The 21,460-nt window shown below is 42.9% G+C and overlaps 1 protein-coding gene across 1 annotated transcript in view; it reads left to right on the forward strand.

Annotated features, from left to right (window-relative positions):
* The window catches only part of ACSL1 (acyl-CoA synthetase long chain family member 1), a 137,598-nt gene that overhangs the window by 112,225 nt on the left and 3,913 nt on the right, over positions 1-21,460 (forward strand). The window contains exons 13-21 of the mRNA XM_068273498.1: positions 7-65; positions 167-301; positions 2,424-2,519; positions 5,013-5,085; positions 6,369-6,457; positions 6,543-6,659; positions 9,373-9,516; positions 9,597-9,698; positions 19,447-19,518. Of these exons, the coding sequence (XP_068129599.1) occupies positions 7-65; positions 167-301; positions 2,424-2,519; positions 5,013-5,085; positions 6,369-6,457; positions 6,543-6,659; positions 9,373-9,516; positions 9,597-9,698; positions 19,447-19,518 (887 nt within the window). The remainder of the gene's footprint in view (positions 1-6; positions 66-166; positions 302-2,423; positions 2,520-5,012; positions 5,086-6,368; positions 6,458-6,542; positions 6,660-9,372; positions 9,517-9,596; positions 9,699-19,446; positions 19,519-21,460) is intronic.

A 21,460-nucleotide genomic window follows, 5' to 3' on the forward strand; every position in this document is an offset into this window, starting at 1 on the left:
TGAAAGCTCTACAGCCCACAATTTTCCCAGTGGTGCCACGGTTGCTAAACAGGATGTTTGACCGGGTAGGCAACCTAGATATTCACATCTTCTGTATGAATTCAGAGCTTCTTTTATTCCTGTTTGAATAATGAGGGTTTTTTTTTTTGTTTTATTTCTTTACCAGATCTTTGGGCAGGCAAACACTCCATTGAAACGGTGGTTGTTGGACTTCGCTTCCAAAAGAAAAGAGGCTGAGCTGCGAAGTGGAATTATCCGAAAGGATAGTCTTTGGGACAAACTTATATTCCAGAAAGTCCAGGTATTTTATAGGCCCAAAAATGAAATACACTATATAAACCTGTAACTCTCTAGGGAGAGAAATTCATTTATCCTCATGGTGACCACCAGTAGACACAGGGAACCTCTGGAAGTCCACGGCCACGCTCACGTAAGTGAACAAGAATAGCCGTAATGCACAGGCGTAGGACACCTCACAGTCGCTCAGGCTTGGCTGAAAAGGCCTGAGCAGCTACATCACCAGAGCGAGGTGTCCTGCACAATGCAGGCTTGCTCGTTCACAGACTAGAACATGGCTGCACACACACTTAGATAATCCTTTGTCCCCCCCCCCTCCCAGATGCGCTGTAAAGGAGCACTACAGGGAAAAATGTTACAACCATAGTCATTTATGCAGTACCATCAGAATAATAACTTTAGTTTACGTTGTATCAAAACAAATTCTGAAGTTAAGAGTGGGGACTTTCATTTTTGTCAGCAACTCGAATAGCTATTATTTCTTTGCACGGAGATGTTGGGCTGTCGGCTACCACAGTGATATAATAGGAATTAAAACTCTCACCAAGGGGGAGAGATCAAGTCAAGAAGCTACCCCCTCACCTTCCCCCAATGACCAATAGGGAGCTGTCAAATTTTGATAAATTGCATTTTTGAACATTCTGTGAAAGAGATTATGGGTTGGTTCTGCTCTAGTTACATGACTGAGTGTGTCCACATTTTCACTATAGTGAACCTTTCAAGTCTCTGTGCAACTATTATTAGATTATATAAGGATCAATTCAGTAAGCCGCTTGGAATTGGAGGTAATTTTACTGGATACGTCCGCAACAAAGGGTCAGATTTGTTTGGTTCTATGCTGATCCCTCTTCCTTTCTTTGTAACTAGTGGTGGTCTCCGAATTACGAATGTCTGACTTATAAATGACCCGCTGATACGAATGGCCCGAAAATAGGAACAAGTAAAAAATTGATTTAAAAAAAAGTTCTAAGGAAAAAATGTTTTTTAAACTCGGTAAAATTACATTGTACTGTGGTACACTATACTATATGACGAGTTTTAAAATCAATGCAATTTTAAAATCGTAAAAGTTTTTTTTTTTCAGTTTAAGCAAAATTGTCACATTATGATCACAAAGACAGGAGGTGCAAACTGGTGCAGAGGTGGTACAAAGGGACATAGAAGTGGCACAGATGAGGACACCAAGGGAATCAAGATAACAGAGGGGGACACTGGTGGCATGGGAGGACAAGGAGGAGGTACAGGGGTCAGAGATGGCATTGTGTTCTTACTCGGGAACTGTAGGGTTGTTCTCAACCTGGATCTGTTCTTATCTCATTTGTTAAAGTAAATGTGTAGTGTTAATAACAAAAAAAATCAGATACTTGCCTATAGATAGGGAAGGCTCTGGTCCTAAAGAGCCTTCCCTTTCCTTTCATGGTTCCCGCGTTAAACCACTTTAATCCACCCACCTGGGCATTGATCTTTTTGCTGGTCATCATACACCAGTAAGTTCTGACCCTCGTTCTGTTAAACCTTCTATGCAGTAAATACGCTCTTTATCAGAAGTTGTACGGCTGTTTCTCTACCCTTTTTAGCCTTTCTCCACAATCCATCATTTATCAACCTGAAGAAGCTGACATGGTTGGAATACCAGGCCCAGTCTAAATTTTGGGGATGACCTTAGTAGTAGGAGACAGGGAGACGCTGTAGGATGTCTAACATCCTCGCCACTCTTCTTCATTCACTTCTCTTGACTAAGAAAATTACTTCCCTGAGTACTGCTGTGTCAGTCTACCTATGCGACCATCCCTGACAAGATCAGGAAATGGAAGGCAAACTCTGCTGTCTCAGGAAGAGAAGCCATGCAAACGGTCACTGGGGTCAGGAAGTACAATACAGATTTTCTGCAGAACTTTAAAGAAAAAAAAAATGCAGTATCAAATTATTTGGATTATTAAATTATTATTTTATGTAATACTGTATGGAATTGTTGGCTTTCAGCTTGGAGACTTCGAAAGCTGTGAGATTTATATTTTTTGTTTGTGTCTTTCCTTAATTTGATTGCAGGATAGTGCAGACATTTTCAGTGATAACAAAATCTATACAATTTCTACACGTATCAAACATGGTTTCCTTATTTGTAGGATAGTCTTGGAGGAAAAGTACGGCTTATGATTACTGGAGCCGCCCCAGTTTCTTCTACAGTGTTAACTTTCTTACGAGCAGCTCTTGGTTGCCAGGTGGGTATTCTCTTTATTTCCTTGAACTTCAGCACCAATATTGAACTTGAACACTGTACATCCTCTTTTCTGTGGGATAATGGCTTTTCTGTTTTGAATCCACCCGCAAGGGTGTGTTTTCTGTTTTCCACCCGCAAGGGTGTGTTTTCTGTTTTTTGTACATCCAAAATTTCTCATACTGACATTACCCAAACATACGTAACGTAAACTTTTGAGTCATTACTCAATTCCAATTGATCGGAAGTTTCGATGAGAATCTTTGAGGTACCGCACACGTATTTTCAAGATTGTCGCAATTTCGGGATAAAAGATTGGTTGGTTAGCAAAATTAACTTTTTTTTTTTTTTTTTTTTTAATTTTTTTTTTTTCTATGTACTGAATAGTTACATTCAACTTTTGTTCCTGGTTGAATACAATTTCACAATCCATCACACACCATACAATTCTTGATAAAATTAGTCTGAATTTTCCAACATGTCCAATCCCAAAAAAATAAAAATAAAAGCTTGAAATTCGATTTGGATTTTTAGATCACAAACCAATAAAAGCTTTCAATTTTTTGGGTACAAACGATCATAATTATCCAATTGGTGTAAAATTGGATCTTTTAATTGTATGGTGTGTGGCCACCTTCACACCATACAATTAAAAGATCCAATTTCACACCAATGTTACTTATTTAAATATCCAATGTTACTTGATGTACAGACCCAACCATTTTTTCAATTTTTTATTTCATGATTGAGGAAAAATTGAACAAATGTGTGTAGTACATTGGTGAGATTTTTGAAATGTTACAATCAATCAGAAAAATTAATTGCAATTCTTGAATTGGAAAGATATTTTAAAAAATTATATGGTGTGTGTGTGGCCACCTTAAAGCAGACCTGTTGGACATATAGTAAATGACTCTCAACCATGAGAGCACAATCAGGGGTGCAGTAGCCTATGACTGGCCAGCTTTGGGGGTTGTTGTGGCTAAGTGGTGGGTTGCAATATGACGGCGAGGGCACAGGACAACTTAAGAGCCTGGAAGAACCCCCATGGCAATTTAAACTGCTTTTGTTTTTCCTATTAAAGTTTCCCTTTAAAGAAGAACTTCAACCTCTGAACTTCATCCCAGTCAGTAGTTGATACTCCCTTTTGCTTGAGAAATCTTTACTTTTTTTCATATAGACAATCAGGGAGAGAGATATGTCTGTGTGGCTGATATTGCGGAGAAACCCCTCCTAAAGTGCGATGTCATGACTGAGGTCCTGACTGTTTTCTGTCTGTGAACCTCATTGCACTGTGGGAACTAGCTGCAGTTTCCAACTGCCAAGCAAGCAATATCTCCTTCCACACACATCACCTGCCAGCAGTAAAGATGTCACCTATGATAAATGTCAGTGGAAGTCCGGGTGAGGAAAGATTTTACCACTGACCAAATAATTTTATAAATGAATATTGTAAAAAAAATAAAAAACAAAAATAAATAAATAAATTGTATTAAGTTATTGTCACTGCAGTTCCTCTTTAAAGGGAACCTAAACTAAGAGGGATATGGATTTTTCCTTTTAAAATAATACCAGTTGCCTGAGTCTCCTCCTGCTGATCCTGTGTCTCTAATACTTTTAGCCCCAGCCCCTGAACAAGCATGCAGATCAGGTGCTCTGACTGAAGTCAGACTGGATTAGCTGCATGCTTGTTTCAGGTCTGTGATTCACCCACTACTGCAGCCAAAGAGATCAGCAGGACTGACAAGTAACTGGTATTGTTTAAAAGGAAACATCCATATCTCTCTCAGTTAAGGTTCCCTTTAAAGGGAATGTCCAAGCAAAATAAAAAAATGAGTTTCACTTACCTGGGGCTTCTACCAGCCCCATGCAGCCATCCTGTGCCCTCGTAGTCGCTCACTCTTGCTCCAGTCCCCCGCTGGCAGCTTGCCGACCTCGCAGGTCGGCGGCCGCATTGCGTACATTTTTACGCATTCCCACTAGTGCAGGAACATTAACACATACATTTTTACGCATTACTGGTGCAATGCGTAAAAATGTACGCATTGAACCAGTAACGCGTAAAATGTATGTGTTAATGTTCCTGCACCAGCGGGAATGCGTAAAAATGTACGCAATGCGTCCCGCTGCCAGCGGGGGACTGGAGCAGCAGTGAGTGACTACGAGGGCACAGGATGGCTGCATGGGGCTGGTAGAAGCCCCAGGTAAGTGAAACTCATTTTTTTATTTTGCTTGAACCTTCCCTTTAAGGACTTGTCAGAAACTGTCAGTAAAACCAACAGGCGGGATGCAGTGTGGTATTTCTGACAGGTCTTGCAAGTGGGGAGTAAATGTTTCAGTAATGATAAACTTTCCAAAGTCCTGCTCAGTGAAAGTTTTTTACTTCAGAGCATTCATGAACTCTCTTATTTGGGTTATGGTTTTTTTTTTTATCTAACGGGCTTCATGTAATTATGATACAATTATATTTAGGTGTTGTATATTTTTCCTTCCCCAGTTCTATGAAGGATATGGACAGACTGAATGCACTGCTGGCTGCTCACTTACCATTCCCGGAGACTGGACTGCAGGTAAGAGCATATACTGTCTGTAAATTGTCTCTGCACACGCCGGTCATTATTCTGATTGATTCAGGTGTCACTGAGTGCTGCTGGTTTCTCAGCACCCCCTTACTAAATAACCATTGTAGTCTTTGGTTACCTTTTTAAATGTAGAGCATGACACCGCTAAGGTGGCATAGAGGTTCATAGCAAATAAAGTGCTTGTTTCCTGAGGTTACCATTTGTGGAACTAAAAGGCCACACTTTTAAAAATACATCCTGTGGGACTGAGCCGCCATGCAACATTTTAAGCAGTGAACCTGCATTGTAGTAACCTTCTGACTTGCTCATATTTAGGTCCCATTGTGACTTTCTGTATCCAGGGCCGGCGCTACCATAGAGGAAAAGGGGGCAATTGCCCCAGGGCCCCAGAGCATGTAGGGGCCCCCAAGGCATCTCCATCCCATCTTAACTGTTAATTCCTGGCGCCTCTGCAGAGTCTTTGGCAGAGCAGTGTCTCACCTGTGAGATGCTACAGTGCCAAAGACTATGCAGGGGCCCCAGGGAGCACAGTTAAGTTGGGTGGTGATTGGGAAGGAGGATCAGCAGCCAGCTTAGGGGCCCAGAAGAGAAATTTGTAACAAAAAGGGCCCCTAATGCCGCTTTTTGGTCTGGGGTGTCTATTGGGGGGGTCCCCGGATTTATTCTGCCCCAGGGCCCCACTGTTACTAGAACCGGCCCTGCCTGTATCTTGGCGTTCTCTCTGTGCACTTTTCCTACCCTTTTATATCTGTGCTGAAGGTGGCTTCGGTGCCACGAGATATTGGGAGGTGATGAGCACATCATGTTGGGAGAGCAGATGCTGTAGTGGCAGCCACAATGTGAAGATGAGAGCAGAACAAAGAGGAATTTCGAACAAGTATGCATTGGAGAATGGCCTTATGGAATTCCATATGGCAATAAAACAAAGTCTGCAGACCGCTGTTCAGGAACTGTCATTTGTTTCAAGTTAAATTGTGTTTATTGATCAGACTCCCACTACTGCACATGTGGTATATTGCCAGCAGCATTGTTCTAATTATCCCCCTGAAGTGTTTTTTTTTTTTTTTTAATGGCTTGCCGAGAAGCCTGCAATGTGGCTGTTAGCATTCACATTGAATAATATTCACCGTCTTTGCACTCTAAATACCGTATTACAGTATTATTAATTTGAGAATGTTTTGTTTCTAGTACACTAGTTGCTATCCCTTGTACAACCCTTGTTTTGAAATGCATATCCATATGCATGTTAAATGTGAACTATGCTTTGGCAGGTCATGTTGGTGCCCCCATGCCCTGCAACTATTTGAAGCTGGTGGATGTGGAAGAAATGAATTATTTTGCAGCAAAGGGAGAGGGTGAAGTGAGTAAACAGAAATCTGTTCTCTTTGTGGAATTCTTGAGAGAAGCAGTTCTAAGTATCTCATATGTGATGTTTGTTTTTCCAGGTTTGTGTTAAAGGGGCTAATGTGTTTCGAGGATACTTAAAGGATGATGAAAAGACTGCTGAAGCTTTGGACAAGGATGGTTGGCTGCATACAGGGGATGTTGGGAAATGGTTACCAGTAAGTAGATGACAGGAGAGCTAGTTAATAAATAATACAGTTACAGAAAAACATTCCACAGGGAGGTAAAATAACTAGAGAAAGCGCAGTTATTTAGTTTCTTATTTCTTAGAAGCTGCTGTAATTATGCATTACATTAAGACCTTTACAAAATCGGACTTTTGCAGCTTGAAATTGGGCCAGTCAGGCGCAAATCCTGATGAATTTGATAGGCCCGTTTCCAAGCTGCATACAATTTACATGGCGTAAAGGTGGCTACTAACTATCCAATTTCTAACGAAAAATCGTTTGAGCAATCAGATAATTCTGATCGGAAATGAAATATTCTAATCTGTTCACTACAACATAAATTAACCAATCGTTGCCCCTTATCTATCATGTCACAACCAACAAGAAAATCCAAATTTTAGCTTGGCAAAAATCCAATCGGACAACTGTTTTTATCATTCGTAATCGATTGTGCCCATTAAAGAAGATTTACAACCAATCTGATCTGAAATTATCTGATCGCTCTAACGATTTTATACTAGAAATTGGATCATTAGTGGCCACCTTAAAGAGACTCTGAAGTCTCTTAAAAATCCTCTTTTTATTACAAACTCCTGTGTGACATTATTGCCCTACCTAACCCGCCGCATTCCCGCTGCTGTAATCTCACTAAATCCCCCCCCCCCCCCCCCCCAAACTCCCCGGGGGGCAATCCGGGCAGCGCTTCTGTGAGAGGCAGAGCTATGAGCCGCAGCTCTGCCTCTCAGTGCGTCTGTCAGCCCGGATCGACCCCTCTTCCCCGCCCCTCTGTCTTCCTTCACTGAGAGGGGCGGAGATCCGCCGCTGATAGACGCATGTGAGGCAGGGATGCAGGTGAAAGATCTGCCTCTAACAGCAGCAAAATCCACGATCAAGAAAGTCGTGGATTTTGCAGGGGAGAGGGAGGGGGGAGTTAGGGGGGATTTAGTTAGATTACAGCCGCGGGGATGCAGCGTTTGTTAGGACAGTAATGTTGCACGGGATTTTGTAACAAAAAGATGATTTTTAAAGTGACTCCGAGCTCACCCAAAAAAAGAAAGTTGTACTCACCAGGGGCTTTCTGCAGCCCAGTGCTGGTCGGGAGGTCCCACGCCGGCGTCCTGGCTCCTCTCCTTCTCCCCGCTCCGGAATGGCTGACAGGCCGCAGCCCGGGCGACACTCGCCCGAGTGTCGGGCTGCTCCTTCCGTGTATGACGCGGATTACGTCACACGCCAGCCGCCTCGCGTCATCACGCCGGCCGGCGTGTGACGTAAGCCGCGTCATATGCGGAAGCTGCAGCCCGACACTCTACCGAGTGTCGCCCGGGCTGCGGCCTGTCAGCCCTTCCGGAGCGGGGAGAAGGAGAGGAGCCAGGACGCCGGCGTGGGACCTCCCGACCAGCACTGGGCTGGAGAAAGCCCCTGGTGAGTACAACTTTCTTTTTTTGGGTGAGCTCGGAGTCCCTTTAAAGGATACCTCAACTGAAATGTGACATAATGAGATAGATATGTGTATGTACAGTGCCTAGCACACAGATAAATATGCTGTGTTCCTTTTTTGTTTTTCTGCCTGAAAGAGTTAAATATAAGGTATGCAAGTGGCTGACTCAGTCCTGACTCAGACAGGAAATGACTACAGTGTGACCCTCACTGATAAGAAATTCCAACTATAAAACACTTTCCTAGCAGAAAATGGCTTCTGAGAGCAAGAAAGAGGTAAAAAAGGGGAATTTCTTATCAGTGAGGGTCACACTGTAGTCACTTCCTGTCTGAGTCAGGACTGAGTCAGCCACTTACATACCTGATATTTAACTCTTTCAGGCAGAGAAAGAAAAAAAGGAACACAGCATAGTTATTTGTGTGGTAGGCACTGTACATACACATGTCTATCTCATTATGTCACATTTCAGTTGGGGTTTCCTTTAAGAGACTTCAGTGTCTCTTAAGTCTGAACTGCTACACACTGTCACAGGGAGTTAGTGTAGAGACAGCTTTTGCAGTGCAAAAAACACTGTTGCCAGTGCTTTATATGCAAGTAATTTGAAACAACAAATCCAAAATGAACAGTAGCACTCTGGGTCCTGTCTACCTTATAACACAGTGTAAAAAACAGTGTAAAAAATCTCCACTAGGAAACACAATGCAATCGCGTTTCCTTCTATTTCCTCTACCACAATTGTGACACGATCCGTTGGATGCAAGGTGTGTCAATCTCTAACGAGAGGTAAAAAAAACCCTTCCAAATCTCAGGGAAAATCTCATAGCTGCGCGATTGCTATGCGATTTTACTGCGCTCCTATACATTGTAAATGAGGGTGAAAGCACAGCATGCCTGGGATTGTGAGTTGGAAGAAAAAACGAATTATACTAGTGGAAAAAAACAGCAGCGCAATGTACATGTTAATCAGGGTGCTGTTGCGATCCGCAAACCCTATCGATCTGATTCAGATTGCAACTATTAGAAAAGGCTTCTCACTGTTCTGAAGTCTTTTGGAGTTGAGCAATTCCCGGTGCTCCTTTTCTTGCAGCCTTCAGACAAGACTGATTTCTAGGGGTGGTCAATAAGATGCAAAACCTTCTGAGGTGATACAGAATTGTGCAAATGTATGCATCGTATACACCATCTGGCACCTTTTGTCACACACAATATTATTTTGTATGTATTAATACGACTCTTGTAGATATAATTTCTTTTAATCTTTTGTAGAATGGTACGCTTAAGATTATAGATCGGAAAAAACATATATTTAAACTGGCTCAGGGAGAATATATTGCACCAGAGAAAATTGAGAACATATACACAAGAAGTGAGCCAGTGGTACAGGTGTTTGTATATGGAGAAAGCTTACAGGTAATGCTAACGTCTCCTCTGGTGAAAAGTAATCTGGCATGAATGATGCACATTGTAATAGGTCTTTCTCTTGTTCACAGGCCTTCCTTGTGGGCATTGTGGTACCAGACCCAGAAAATGCACTTAGCTGGGCCAAAAGGAAGAAATTTGAAGGAGGCTATGAAAATCTCTGCAAGAATAAGGTATGTCTACGCAGAGCCGGATTAAGGACAAATGGGGCCCTAAGCAAAGTAGCCAATTTGGGCCCCCTCCAACCCATTCTGCTCCCCCCCCCCCCTACCGAACACAAGCAAGTTACTAGGGATTTAAAAGTATAGTGATATAAACACATTGTCATTGGGCAGCATGGTGGTTAGCGCTCTCACCTTGCAGCACTGGGGCCCCTGTTTGAATCCCAGCCAGGGCTCTTTCTGCAAAGAATTTTTATGTCCTCCCCGTGTCTACGTGGGTTTCCTCTGGGCACTCTGGTTTCCTCCCACGTCCCAAAAACATACAGATAAGTTAATTGGCTTCCCCCTAAATTGGCCCTAGACTACATTACATACACTAACATGTTACTTATATAGACCTATGACTATGGTAGAGATTAGATTGTGAGCTCCTCTGAGGGACAGTTACTGACAAGACTATATATACTCTGTACAGCGCTGCGGAAGGTTTTGATGCTATATAAATAATAAATTGTCATGCTGGAAGTATCCTGCAGAGTGGCCATAGCATACACACATTTTCTCACATATTGCCAGTAAACATTTTACTTCCCACGAAAATGTTCACACTGTAATCAGCCTGTCAGCCTCAGTCTGACACAATGAAAAACACAGGCAAGACCCCTGGTCCCCCCTTCCCATGAAGGTTTCACCCGAGGAATGTCCTGTCAGTAGAGGCTTCATTACCGTGCTGCCTGTACACAGCGGAGGGTGAGGGGAAAATCACACTGCCCGGCTGCCTTTCACTTTAATCAAAGAGATGCCCCACATTCCAGCAAAGCACACAGCATAACACCTAACGATGTTATACAGTCAACATTCCACGGATGGTAGACATCCCGTTTCACACCCCTTCGCTGTATATGTGTGAGGGAAGAAGAGGGGGAATGATTACATACGGAATCGGACTCCTGGGCAAAGCATCCTCTATTGCAGACAGTGTGTGTCAGGCACATTCCTTCTGCTGTGGTCTCCTCTCTCCTCATGCCGCTGTGCATTTTAAAACAGCTGCCCGCTCAAAAACGGAATCCCTCCGCCATGCTGAACTCAGCAATAGTCCCGTCTTCATGCTTGCTAATGTAACTGGGACTATTTTAAGTAGCGGAAGTACACACTCCCGACACAAAGGTTGAGAACCGGGTCCCGGTATTCTAATTAATTAGCGTAATGATGCGCCTGCATGCTGATGCGGTCCCTTAGCCGCATCAGACATGTAAAAGATACAGGACTGCATGCTGATGGGGCCCTTTAGCTCCTGAATAGGGCCCTAATCAACTGCTTGATGTGCCTGGTGGATAATCCGGCCCTGTGTCTACGGTAAAGCAAGATCGCCTTCCATTTTTAATATTGATTTTAGTCATGAGGCTATATCACAAGAACTTTACCAAAAGCTCACTTAACCACTTGCCGACCGCCTACTTCATATTGGCGGCGGCAAAGTGGCAGCCCCAGGACCACGTAACGCAGATTGGCGTCAGGTCCTGGGGCACTCTCTGGCCGGGGATCGCGCGCTGGGATGCGCGCGCATCCACCGGCAATAGGCTCCGCCCACCCGCGACGTCAACCCGCCGGCCAATCGGAAGCGCCGGCGGGTTGTTAACCCGACGATCCCCGGATAGGAAGCGTGTAATACGCTTTGTAATGTTTACAAAGTGTATTATACAGGCTGCCTCCTGCCCTGGTGGTCCCAGTGTCCGAGGGACCACCAGGGCAGGCTGCAGCCACCCTAGTCTGCACCCAAACACACTGATCTGCCCCCCCCCCTGCCCCCTGATCGCCCACAGTACCCCTCAGACCCCCCCCTGCCCACCCCCCAGACCACCATTTGCACACAATCACCCCCCTAATCACCCATCAATCACTCCCTGTCACTATCTGTCAACGCTATTTTTTTTTTTAGTCCCTAAACTGCCCCCTGCTCCCTCCTGATCACCCCCCCCACCCCTCAGATTCTCCCCAGACCCCCCCAGACCCTCCCCCCCCCCCCTGTGTACTGTATGCATCTATCCCCCCTAATCACCTGTCAATCACCCATCAATCACCCGTCAATCACCCGTCAATCACCCCCTGTCACTGCTACCCATCAATCAGCCCCTAACCTGCCCCTTGCGGGCAATCTGATCACCCACCCACACCAATAGATCGCCCGCAGATCCGACATCAGATCACCTCCCAAATCCATCGTTTACATCTATTCTCTCCTCTAAACACCCACTAATTACCCATCAATCACCCATCAATCACCCACCCCCTATCACCACCTGTCACTGTTACCCATCAGATTAGACCCTTGCGGGCACCCAATCGCCCGCCCACACGCTCAGATTGCCCTCAACCCCCCCCCCTTATCGATTCGCCAGTGCATTATTTACATCCGTTCTTCCCTGTAATAACCCACTGATCACCTGTCAATCACCCCCTGTCACTGCAACCCATCAATCACCCCCTGTCACTGCCACCCATCAATCAGCCCCTAACCTGCCCCTTGCGGGCAATCTGATCACCCACCCACATTAATAGATCGCCCGCAGATCCGACATCAGATCACCTCCCAAGCGCAGTGTTTACATCTATTCTCTCCTCTAAACACCCACTAATTACCCATCAATCACCCCCTATCACCACCTGTCACTGTTACCCATCAGATTAGACCCTAATCTGCCCCTTGCGGGCACCCAATCACCCGCCCACACCTCAGAACGCCCTCAGACCCCAGCCCTGATCACCTCGCTAGTGCATTGCTTGCATCTATTTCCCCCCTCTAATCACACCTTGAGACACCCATAAATCACCTCCTGTCACCCCCTAGCACACCTACCCATCAGATCAGGCCCTAATTTGCCCCGTGTGGGCTCCTGATCACTCGGCCAAACCCTCAGATCCCCCTCAGACCCCCTTCCGATCACCTCCCCAGTGCATTGATTGCATCTATTTTCCCCTCTAACCGCCCCCTGAGACACCCATCAATCACCTCCTGTCACCCCCCTAGCACTCCTATCCATCAGATCAGGCCCAAAACATCCTGTCATCTAAGAGGCCACCCTGTCATCAAAATTTGCAGATGGTTATACCCCTGAACAGTCATTTTGAGAAATTTGGTTTCCAGACTACTCACAGTTTTGGGCCCGTAAAATGCCAGGGCAGTATAGGAACCCCACAAGTGACCCCATTTTAGAAAGAAGACACCCCAAGGTATTCTGTTAGGTGTATGATGAGTTCATAGAAGATTTTATTTTTTGTCAAAAGTTAGCGGAAATTGGATTTTTATTGTTTTTTTCACAAAGTGTCATTTTTCACTAACTTGTGACAAAAAATAAAATCTTCTATGAACTCACCATACCCCTAACGGAATACCTTGGGGTGTCGTCTTTCTAAAATGGGGTCACTTGTGGGGTTCCTATACTGCCCTGGCATTTTAGGGGCCCTAAACCGTAGGGAGTAGTCTAGAAAACAAATGCCTCAAAATGACCTGTGAATAGGACGTTGGGCCCCTTAGCGCACCTAGGCTGCAAAAAAGTGTCACACATGTAGTATCGCCATACTCAGGAGAAGTAGTATAATGTGTTTTGTGGTGTACTATTTTTACACATACCCATGCTGGGTGGGAGAAATCTCTCTGTAAATGGACAATTGTGTGTAAAAAAAATCAAAAATGTGTCATTTACAGAGATATTTCTCCCACCCAGCATGGTTATATGTAAAAATACACCACAAAACACATTATACTACTTCTTCTGAGTACGGCGATACCACATGTGTGACACTTTTTTGCAGCCTAACTGTGCTAAGGGGCCCAAAGTCCAATGAGTACCTTTAGGATTTCACAGGTCATTTTGAGACATTTGGGTTCAAGACTACTCCTCACGGTTTAGGGCCCCTAAAATGCCAGGGCAGTATTGGAACCCCACAAATGACCCCATTCTAGAAAGAAGACACCCCAAGGTATTCCGTTAGGAGTATGGTGAGTTCATAGAAGATTTTATTTTTTGTCACAAGTTAGCAGAAATTGATATGTATTGTTTTTTTTTTTCACAAAGTGTCATTTTCCGCTAACTTGTGACAAAAAAAAAATCTTCTATGAACTCACTATACCCCTAACGGAATACCTTGGGGTGTCTTCTTTCTAAAATGGGGTCACTTGTGGGGTTCCTATACTGCCCTGGCATTTTAGGGGCCCTAAACCGTGAGGAGTAGTCTAGAATCCAAATGCCTCAAAATGACCTGTGAATAGGACGTTAGGCCCCTTAGCGCACCTAGGTTGCAAAAAAGTGTCACACATGTGGTATCGCCGTACTCAGGAGAAGTAGTATAATGTGTTTTGAGGTGTATTTTTATACATACCCATGCTGGGTGGGAGAAATCTCTCTGTAAATGGACAATTGTGTGTAAAAAAAATCAAATAATTGTCATTTACAGAGATATTTCTCCCACCTAGCATCTGTATGTGTAAAAATACACCCCAAAACACATTATACTACTTCTCCTGAGTACGGCGGTACCACATGTGTGGCACTTTTTTGCACCCTAAGTGCGCTAAGGGGCCCAAAGTCCAATGAGTACCTTTAGGATTTCACAGGTCATTTTGCGACATTTGGTTTCAAGACTACTCCTCGCGGTTTAGGGCCCCTAAAATGCCAGGGCAGTATTGGAACCCCACAAATGACCCCATTCTAGAAAGAAGACACCCCAAGGTATTCCGTTAGGAGTATGGTGAGTTCATAGAAGATTTTATTTTTGTCACAAGTTAGCAGAAAATGACACTTTGTGAAAAAAAACAATTCAAATCAATTTCCGCTAACTTGTGACAAAAAAAAAAAATCTTCTATGAACTCACCATCCTCCTAATGGAATACCTTGGGGTGTCTTCTTTCTAAAATGGGGTAATTTGTGGGATTCCTATACTGTCCTGGCATTTTAGGGGCCCTAAACCGTGAGGAGCAGTCTTGAAACGAAATTTCTCAAAATGACCTGTGAAATCCTAAAGGTACTCATTGGACTTTGGGCCCCTTAGCGCAGTTAGGGTGCAAAAAAGTGCCACACATGTGGTATCGCCGTACTCAGGAGAAGTAGTATGTGTTTTGGGGTGTATTTTTCCACATACCCATGCTGAGTGGGAGAAATATCTCTATAAATTGACAATTGTGTGTAAAAAAAATAAAACAATTGTCATTTACGGAGATATTTCTCCCACCCAGCATGGGTATGTGTAAAAATACACCCCAAAACACATTATACTACTTCTCCTGAGTACAGCAATACCACATGTGTGGCACTTTTTTTGCAGCCTAACTGCGCTAAGGGGCCCAAAGTCCAATGAGCATCTTTAGGCTTTACAGGGGTGCTTACAATTAGGCACCCCCCAAAATGCCAGGACAGTGAACACACCCCACAAATGACCCCATTTTGGAAAGTAGACACTTCAAGGTATTCAGAGAGTAGCATAGTGAGTCCGTGGCAGATTTCATTTTTTTTTGTCGCAAGTTAGAAGAAATGGAAACTTTTTTTTTTTTTTTGTTACAAAGTGTCATTTTCCGCTAACTTGTGACAAAAAATAAAATCTTCTATGAACTCACCATGCCTCTCACTGAATACTTTGGGATGTCTTCTTTCCAAAATGGGGTCATTTGGGGGGGATTTGTACTATCCTGGAATTTTAGCCCCTCATGAAACCTGACAGGTGCGCAGAAAAGTCAGAGATGCTTGAAAATGGGAAAATTCACTTTTGGCACCATAGTTTGTAAACGCTATAACTTTTACCCAATCCAATAAATATACACTGAATGGTTTTTTTTTTTTTTATCAAAGACATGTAGCAGAATAACTTTCGCGCTCAAATGTATAGGAAATTTTACTTTATTTGAAAAATGTCAGCACAGAAAGTTAAAAAAGTCATTTTTTTGACAAAATTCATGTCTTTTTTGATGAATATAATAAAAAGTAAAACTCGCAGCAGCAATCAAAGCACCGAAAGAAAGCTGTATTAGTGACAAGAAAAGGAGGTAAAATTCATTTAGGTGGTAGGTTGTATGACTGAGCAATAAACCGTGAAAGCTGCAGTGGTCCGAATGGAAAAAAAGGCTCTGGTCCTTAAGGGGTTTTATGACTGCAGTCCTTAAGTGGTTAATGTGATGACTTTGCATTTACTGGAGCAGTTTTGGACAAAAAGCAAAACCGAGCTGGAGGACACAGCTGCAACACCTATACATACATAAAGGATGGCACTAGGAGGTCAGCCCTGACCATGTGTAGCACAATCAAAAGCCTTCTACATTGCTCAATCATGTCATGCAAAAGGTTCCATGCCAGAAGTCCTATTTCTACAGCCCTACCAGTCACAATAAGAATCATGACAGCCTGCCAGCCATGTAACAACTCACCTAGCTGCTAGCTTATGTGACACAATAATAAGTCTCTTTGGGCTTCACCTTGTGTATAGTATGTTACCTCTGGTCTCTCAGAAGGCTGCCAGCCCATGTTGTGCAGTAAGATTCCTTATACTTGACAGCTACCCATGTTGCACAGTGAGTCTGGATGATGTAAAGTATCCTTGTACTGTACCTGACCTTCTGTATGACTCACATGGAAGATTCGTACTGAAACCACAGCTCCTCAACTTTGTCCTTACCAATCGTTCAGAAATGCTGGAGGGTGGAGGCATCATTACATCATTTATTGAAAGCTGCAGAAATACTGCAGTGATCAAACCTGCTGGAAGTGTCATCATAACAGAACTCCTGCAATATTTGATTTCTGCTTTTCTTTTTCAATTTTTTTTAATACATACAGTTCATTGATAAAACCACTGTACTTTGCACAAAGGCAATTCTGTAACATCTTCCTCTGCCACACATTCCGAAACAGTCAATTGTCATACAGTCACTATACATACTTACGTACAAGTGCTTCATTTCAATATATACTATTCTTCCGATGCATATAGCTAGTAAATGCTAACCATTGGTTAAAGTGGACCTGAACTCTTACACAGGACAGAAGGAAATATAGAGAAATGCACCCTGTATGTATTTAGAGAGTTTAGCCTGTCTAATTCCCCCTCATCTGTTACTAGTCACAAGTTGTAATTTTATCTCTCCCCTGTCACCTGACTACCACTTAGATAAGTATTTGTAAACACAGGATGTTAAAGTGACACTGAAGTGAAAAAAAATGATATAATGAATTGTATGTGTAGTACGGATAATTAATAGAACATTAGTAGCTAAGAAAATGGTCTCATATTTTTATTTTCAGACCTAAAAAAAATATAAATAAATATTCATATTCTATCTCATTGCATCATTCTCTATGTGCAATTTACATACTACACTCAGCATTCTAATAGAGTTCACAGAGCAGGCTAATGAACTTTTGAACTTTACTCTGCAGAAAAAGCAAAATCTGCAGAAAAAACAAAATCCAGAGTCAGACACTTGAGATAATAAGCTTCAGAAGACAGAGCTCTCTGCGATTTTGAAAGTCGTGGAGCTCAGATAAGCTCTTTTGCATAGATTACAACTGGAGTTTCTTAACTCCTTCCTGTACTGGAAACCATATTCAACTCCTATCTGTGCTGCTAATGTTTTATTTCTTAGATGTACTACACATACAAATCATTATATCATTGTTTTCACTTCAGATTCCCTTTAACTGTGATTATTAGTACAGTACTAAGTTGTTGGCTGTTGCAGACTACCATGTTATCTGTTCTATATGGGGTGATTCTTGCCTTGCACATAGGGGTGATTTTTGCATTTCACAGTATATAGGGGTGGTTGTTACAATTCATTGCTGCAGGGGTGAGAGGGTCCTCCCACCCCTCCCAGCAGTAAATGCAACAACCACCTCTATGTGGAATGCAAGAATTACCCCATATGAAATGCTGCAATAACCCCATATACTGATTATAGTGGAGTGATTCTTGCATTTCACATAGGGGTATTTGTTGCATTTTATATAGGGGTGGTTGTTGCATTTCATATGGGGGTTTATTGCTGCGGGGAGGGTCCTTCCCTGAGAAGCATTAACCTCTATATGAAATGCAACAACCACCCCTATATAAAATGCAAGAATCACCTTGCATGGGTATGATTATTGAAACTCTAGTCACTGCATTTCCTATCCTTGGCTCATATGCGAGTCACAGATTTTTTTTTTCCTGATTTCTGGGGTAAAAGTTGGGGGGTCAGCTTATATGCGAGTGTATATACGGTACTGTATTTTCTAGTGTTTTCCAGCTTCAGTAAATTAAGCCCAGGGAATGATCCTTTAATATATCAGTTTATTTTACTTTTTTATTCTTGTGAGTGCTTGGATTTACTTGCAGTGAGGTTTTTGCTCAGCCAAATGCTTCACTTATGATTCAAAAATGATTGACGCTGCTTGTAAAAGTTGTGTGCACAACATTCTCTACTTTTAAACGTACCACAATAACTTACCAGAATAAAGAAATGAATAAGCTTGCTACATGCTATAGATGTGCTTCTTACCAGCAGGCAAAGCTTACATACTGTATATGTAAATGTGTAATCAGTTACTTTCTGCTTTCTAATGTAAAGCTCCTGTCCCTCCCTCAGAAAGTTTTCCACAGCTGTCATGTGACCCTCCTCAGAGCTGCATTCATCAGCAGTTTGATTTAAAGGGACTCCGAGCAGTGCAGAAACTATGGAAAGATGCATATCATTTTAAAGCTCTCTTTCTCCTCTTTCCAATGATATATAAATTGCTGCCCTGCGCCTTTTAGTGTTCCCTATTTTTGCGATTGAAATTGCCACGGCTGCTGATTGGAGCTGCTGACTTTGAGAAAAAGTCGCCCTGTGTAAGACAATGTAACTACGGAAAGATGGATATCATTTTAAAGCTCTTTCTCCTCTTTCTGACGACCCCTAAATCGTCGCCCTACGCCTTTTAGTTTTCTCTATTTTCGTGATCGAAATTGCGGCTGCAGCAATTTCCATCGCGAAAATGGCAAACTAAAAGGTGTAGGGTGGGGGTTTATATATCATTGGGAAGAGGAGAAAGAGAGCTTTAAAATTTATATGCATCTTTCCATAGTTTTTGCACTGCTCGGAGTTCCTTTAAAGAGAACCTAAACTGAGAGGAATATGGAGGTTTCCTTTTAAACCATACCAGTTGCCTGGCAGTCCTGCTGATCTCTTTCACTGCAGTAGTGGTTGAATCACAGACCTGAAACAAGCATGCAGCTAATCCAGTCTGACTCCTGTCAGAGCACCTGATCTGCATGCTTGTTCAGGGGCTGTGGCTAAAAGTATTAGACACAGGATCAGCAGGAGAGTCAGGCAGCTGGTATTATTTTAAAAGGAAGAATCCATATCCTTTTCAGTTTAGGTTTCCTTTAAAGCAATACCAAATGCATTTTATGACAGTAGACAGAAAGCCTACAAGAATTTTAGTTTGATTTTCTGCCAACAAAGTAGTTGCGTTTAGTACATCATGGCAATATACAGTACAGTATAAGTCATACAGTTATTGTCTCTATTTGCTTGCTGACTTTCAGATTATTATGCCAGTTTTACCATTTAACTCATTGCCAGACATATTAATGTTGAAATAATTTGAAATGTACTTTGATAATTTGGGGAGACTCAGTGGCTGAAGTGTCCTTCACATTCTTGAAAGAAACAGCCAGCCCTTTTCATACTCATTCCTTGAATAGTATAATCTGAAAAATAAAATGTTTGTTCGCTGTTTTCCTCTGTTCCAGGACTTTAAAAATGCCATCTTGGAAGATCTATTGAGACTTGGGAAGGAAGCTGGTCTAAAAACTTTTGAACAGGTGAGTTTTCATTACTGAAACAGATTCGTTTTCATTAGTTGGTAGGTATTCTAGTTTTGTGCTGGCTGCCATTTAAAGGAAAGACAAACAGAAGGTAATACAGAGGGGATGGAATGCAGAAATGAAAGTAATATAGAGGGGATGGTTTGCCAATTGCTGCCATGTTGGTTTTTGACTTCAGCACTGCCTGAGGCACACCTGGAACAAGCATGCAGCTTGTGGAGTTGGATCATCTGATCTACTGTAATACTTGTATATGTGGTCAGTGACTCAGAAGGTGTTTGAGGTAGACATTATTTTATGTTTTAACAGTTTGGAGCACAGATGAAACAGAAGTGAACCAATAAAACGAGACTGCATTTTAAAATTAGAACCTAGTGAGGGTTTTGGCAGGGTTAGTAAGTTCATGGTTGTGGGTCTGCACTCATGTACACACCCAAAGAGAACTTTTTGTAAATCTAGGAAAAAAGACAACATGAAAATAGCTGTGGGTGTTTTATGTGAATAGTAGATGCTGATGAATTTTTTTTTTTTTTTTTTTTTTTTTTTTTTAGCATTCCTCTAAATGCACATTTATTTATTTTATTTATAAAGCGCCAATCTATTCCGCAGTGCTGTACATTAGTTAAAGAGACATTGAAGCCTCCACAAAACTCAGTTTTTACAGCAGAATATTGTTTAGCGTGAATGCCCTCCCTAAAACGCAGCATCCCCGCAGCTGAACTCGCAATTAAAACCCCTGAAATCCCGGGGGGAAAATCCACGACTTTCAAAGTTGTGGCTTTTGCTGCCTGGGGGAGGCAGAGCTTTGGGCTGTAGCTCTGCCTCCATGCACGTCAATCTGTGCTGATCGCCGCCTCTCCCCGCCCCTCTCAGTGAAAGAAGACAGAGGGGGGCAGGGAGAGGCGGCGATCAGCAGAGATTGATGGGAGTAGAGGAAGAGCTACAGCTAAAAGCTATGGCTCAACAAGCACTGCCCAAATTTCCCCTTGGGATTTCGGGGGTTTTAATTGCAAGTTCAGCCACTGGGATGCGGTGTTTCAGGTAGGACATTCATGCTAAACAATATTCTGCAGTAAAAACTTAGTTTTTTTGGGGGGGAGAGGTTTCAGTGTCTCTTTAAGGTTAAAGACAATATTTAGGGGTGACATACAGCAATAAGACAATAAAGGAATACAAGAAAAAACAGGTCACGCAGCACAGTATGAGTACAAGGTAATGCTTAGTCAGTCACTGGATGGGAGCATGGAGATTAGGCAAGTCGAGTTCACTCAGATCCATAGGATGGGTGTACAGTATTGGAGGTGCATGAACCGGTAGGAGACATGAGGAGGGCCCTGCCCAAAGGCTTACTCTCTAGAGGGAGAGGTAGGGACATGAAAGGTAATGGATCAGACTTCAGCTGCTGGTTTAGAGCACCAGTGAAGTTGGGAAGGCCAGAGTGAAAATGTGAGTTTTGAGGGCCAGATGTTGAACGAGGGGGAAACCCTAATGGGCGGAGGTAGGGATTTCCATAGTGTTCGAGCAGCAAGAGTTTGTTGGTAATCTGATCGGGCCGCACTCCTCCTCAAACATGAGGGTGGACGTAATGTGCCCACACAGTAAGCCGGAGCCGCTCATGCCAAAAGAGGAGCGAGACCCTCTATCAGCTGGAGGGTCTGGTCAGCAGCAGAGGACAGCATGGGAAACCTCTGGAAGATGAGGGCTTCCCTCTCCTTAGGTAAGTGTTTATTTTAATCATTCTTGGCCTCAGGATTTCTTTAAATTCCTACTGTGCATATCTACTAAAGAGTTTTGTGTATAAGGGCTGTAATAAGCCAGAGAAAGGCTCAGTTTCCAGACTTCTGTAGATTGTTTCTCTGCTATGTACTCCTCTGCACCCCCAACCCTTGATAGTGGGACCCTTATTGTAGGGAATCTGAATTGAAAATAAACTTATAAA

This window comes from Hyperolius riggenbachi, chromosome 1 (genome assembly GCF_040937935.1).
Source record: "Hyperolius riggenbachi isolate aHypRig1 chromosome 1, aHypRig1.pri, whole genome shotgun sequence".
NCBI lineage: Eukaryota > Metazoa > Chordata > Amphibia > Anura > Hyperoliidae > Hyperolius > Hyperolius riggenbachi.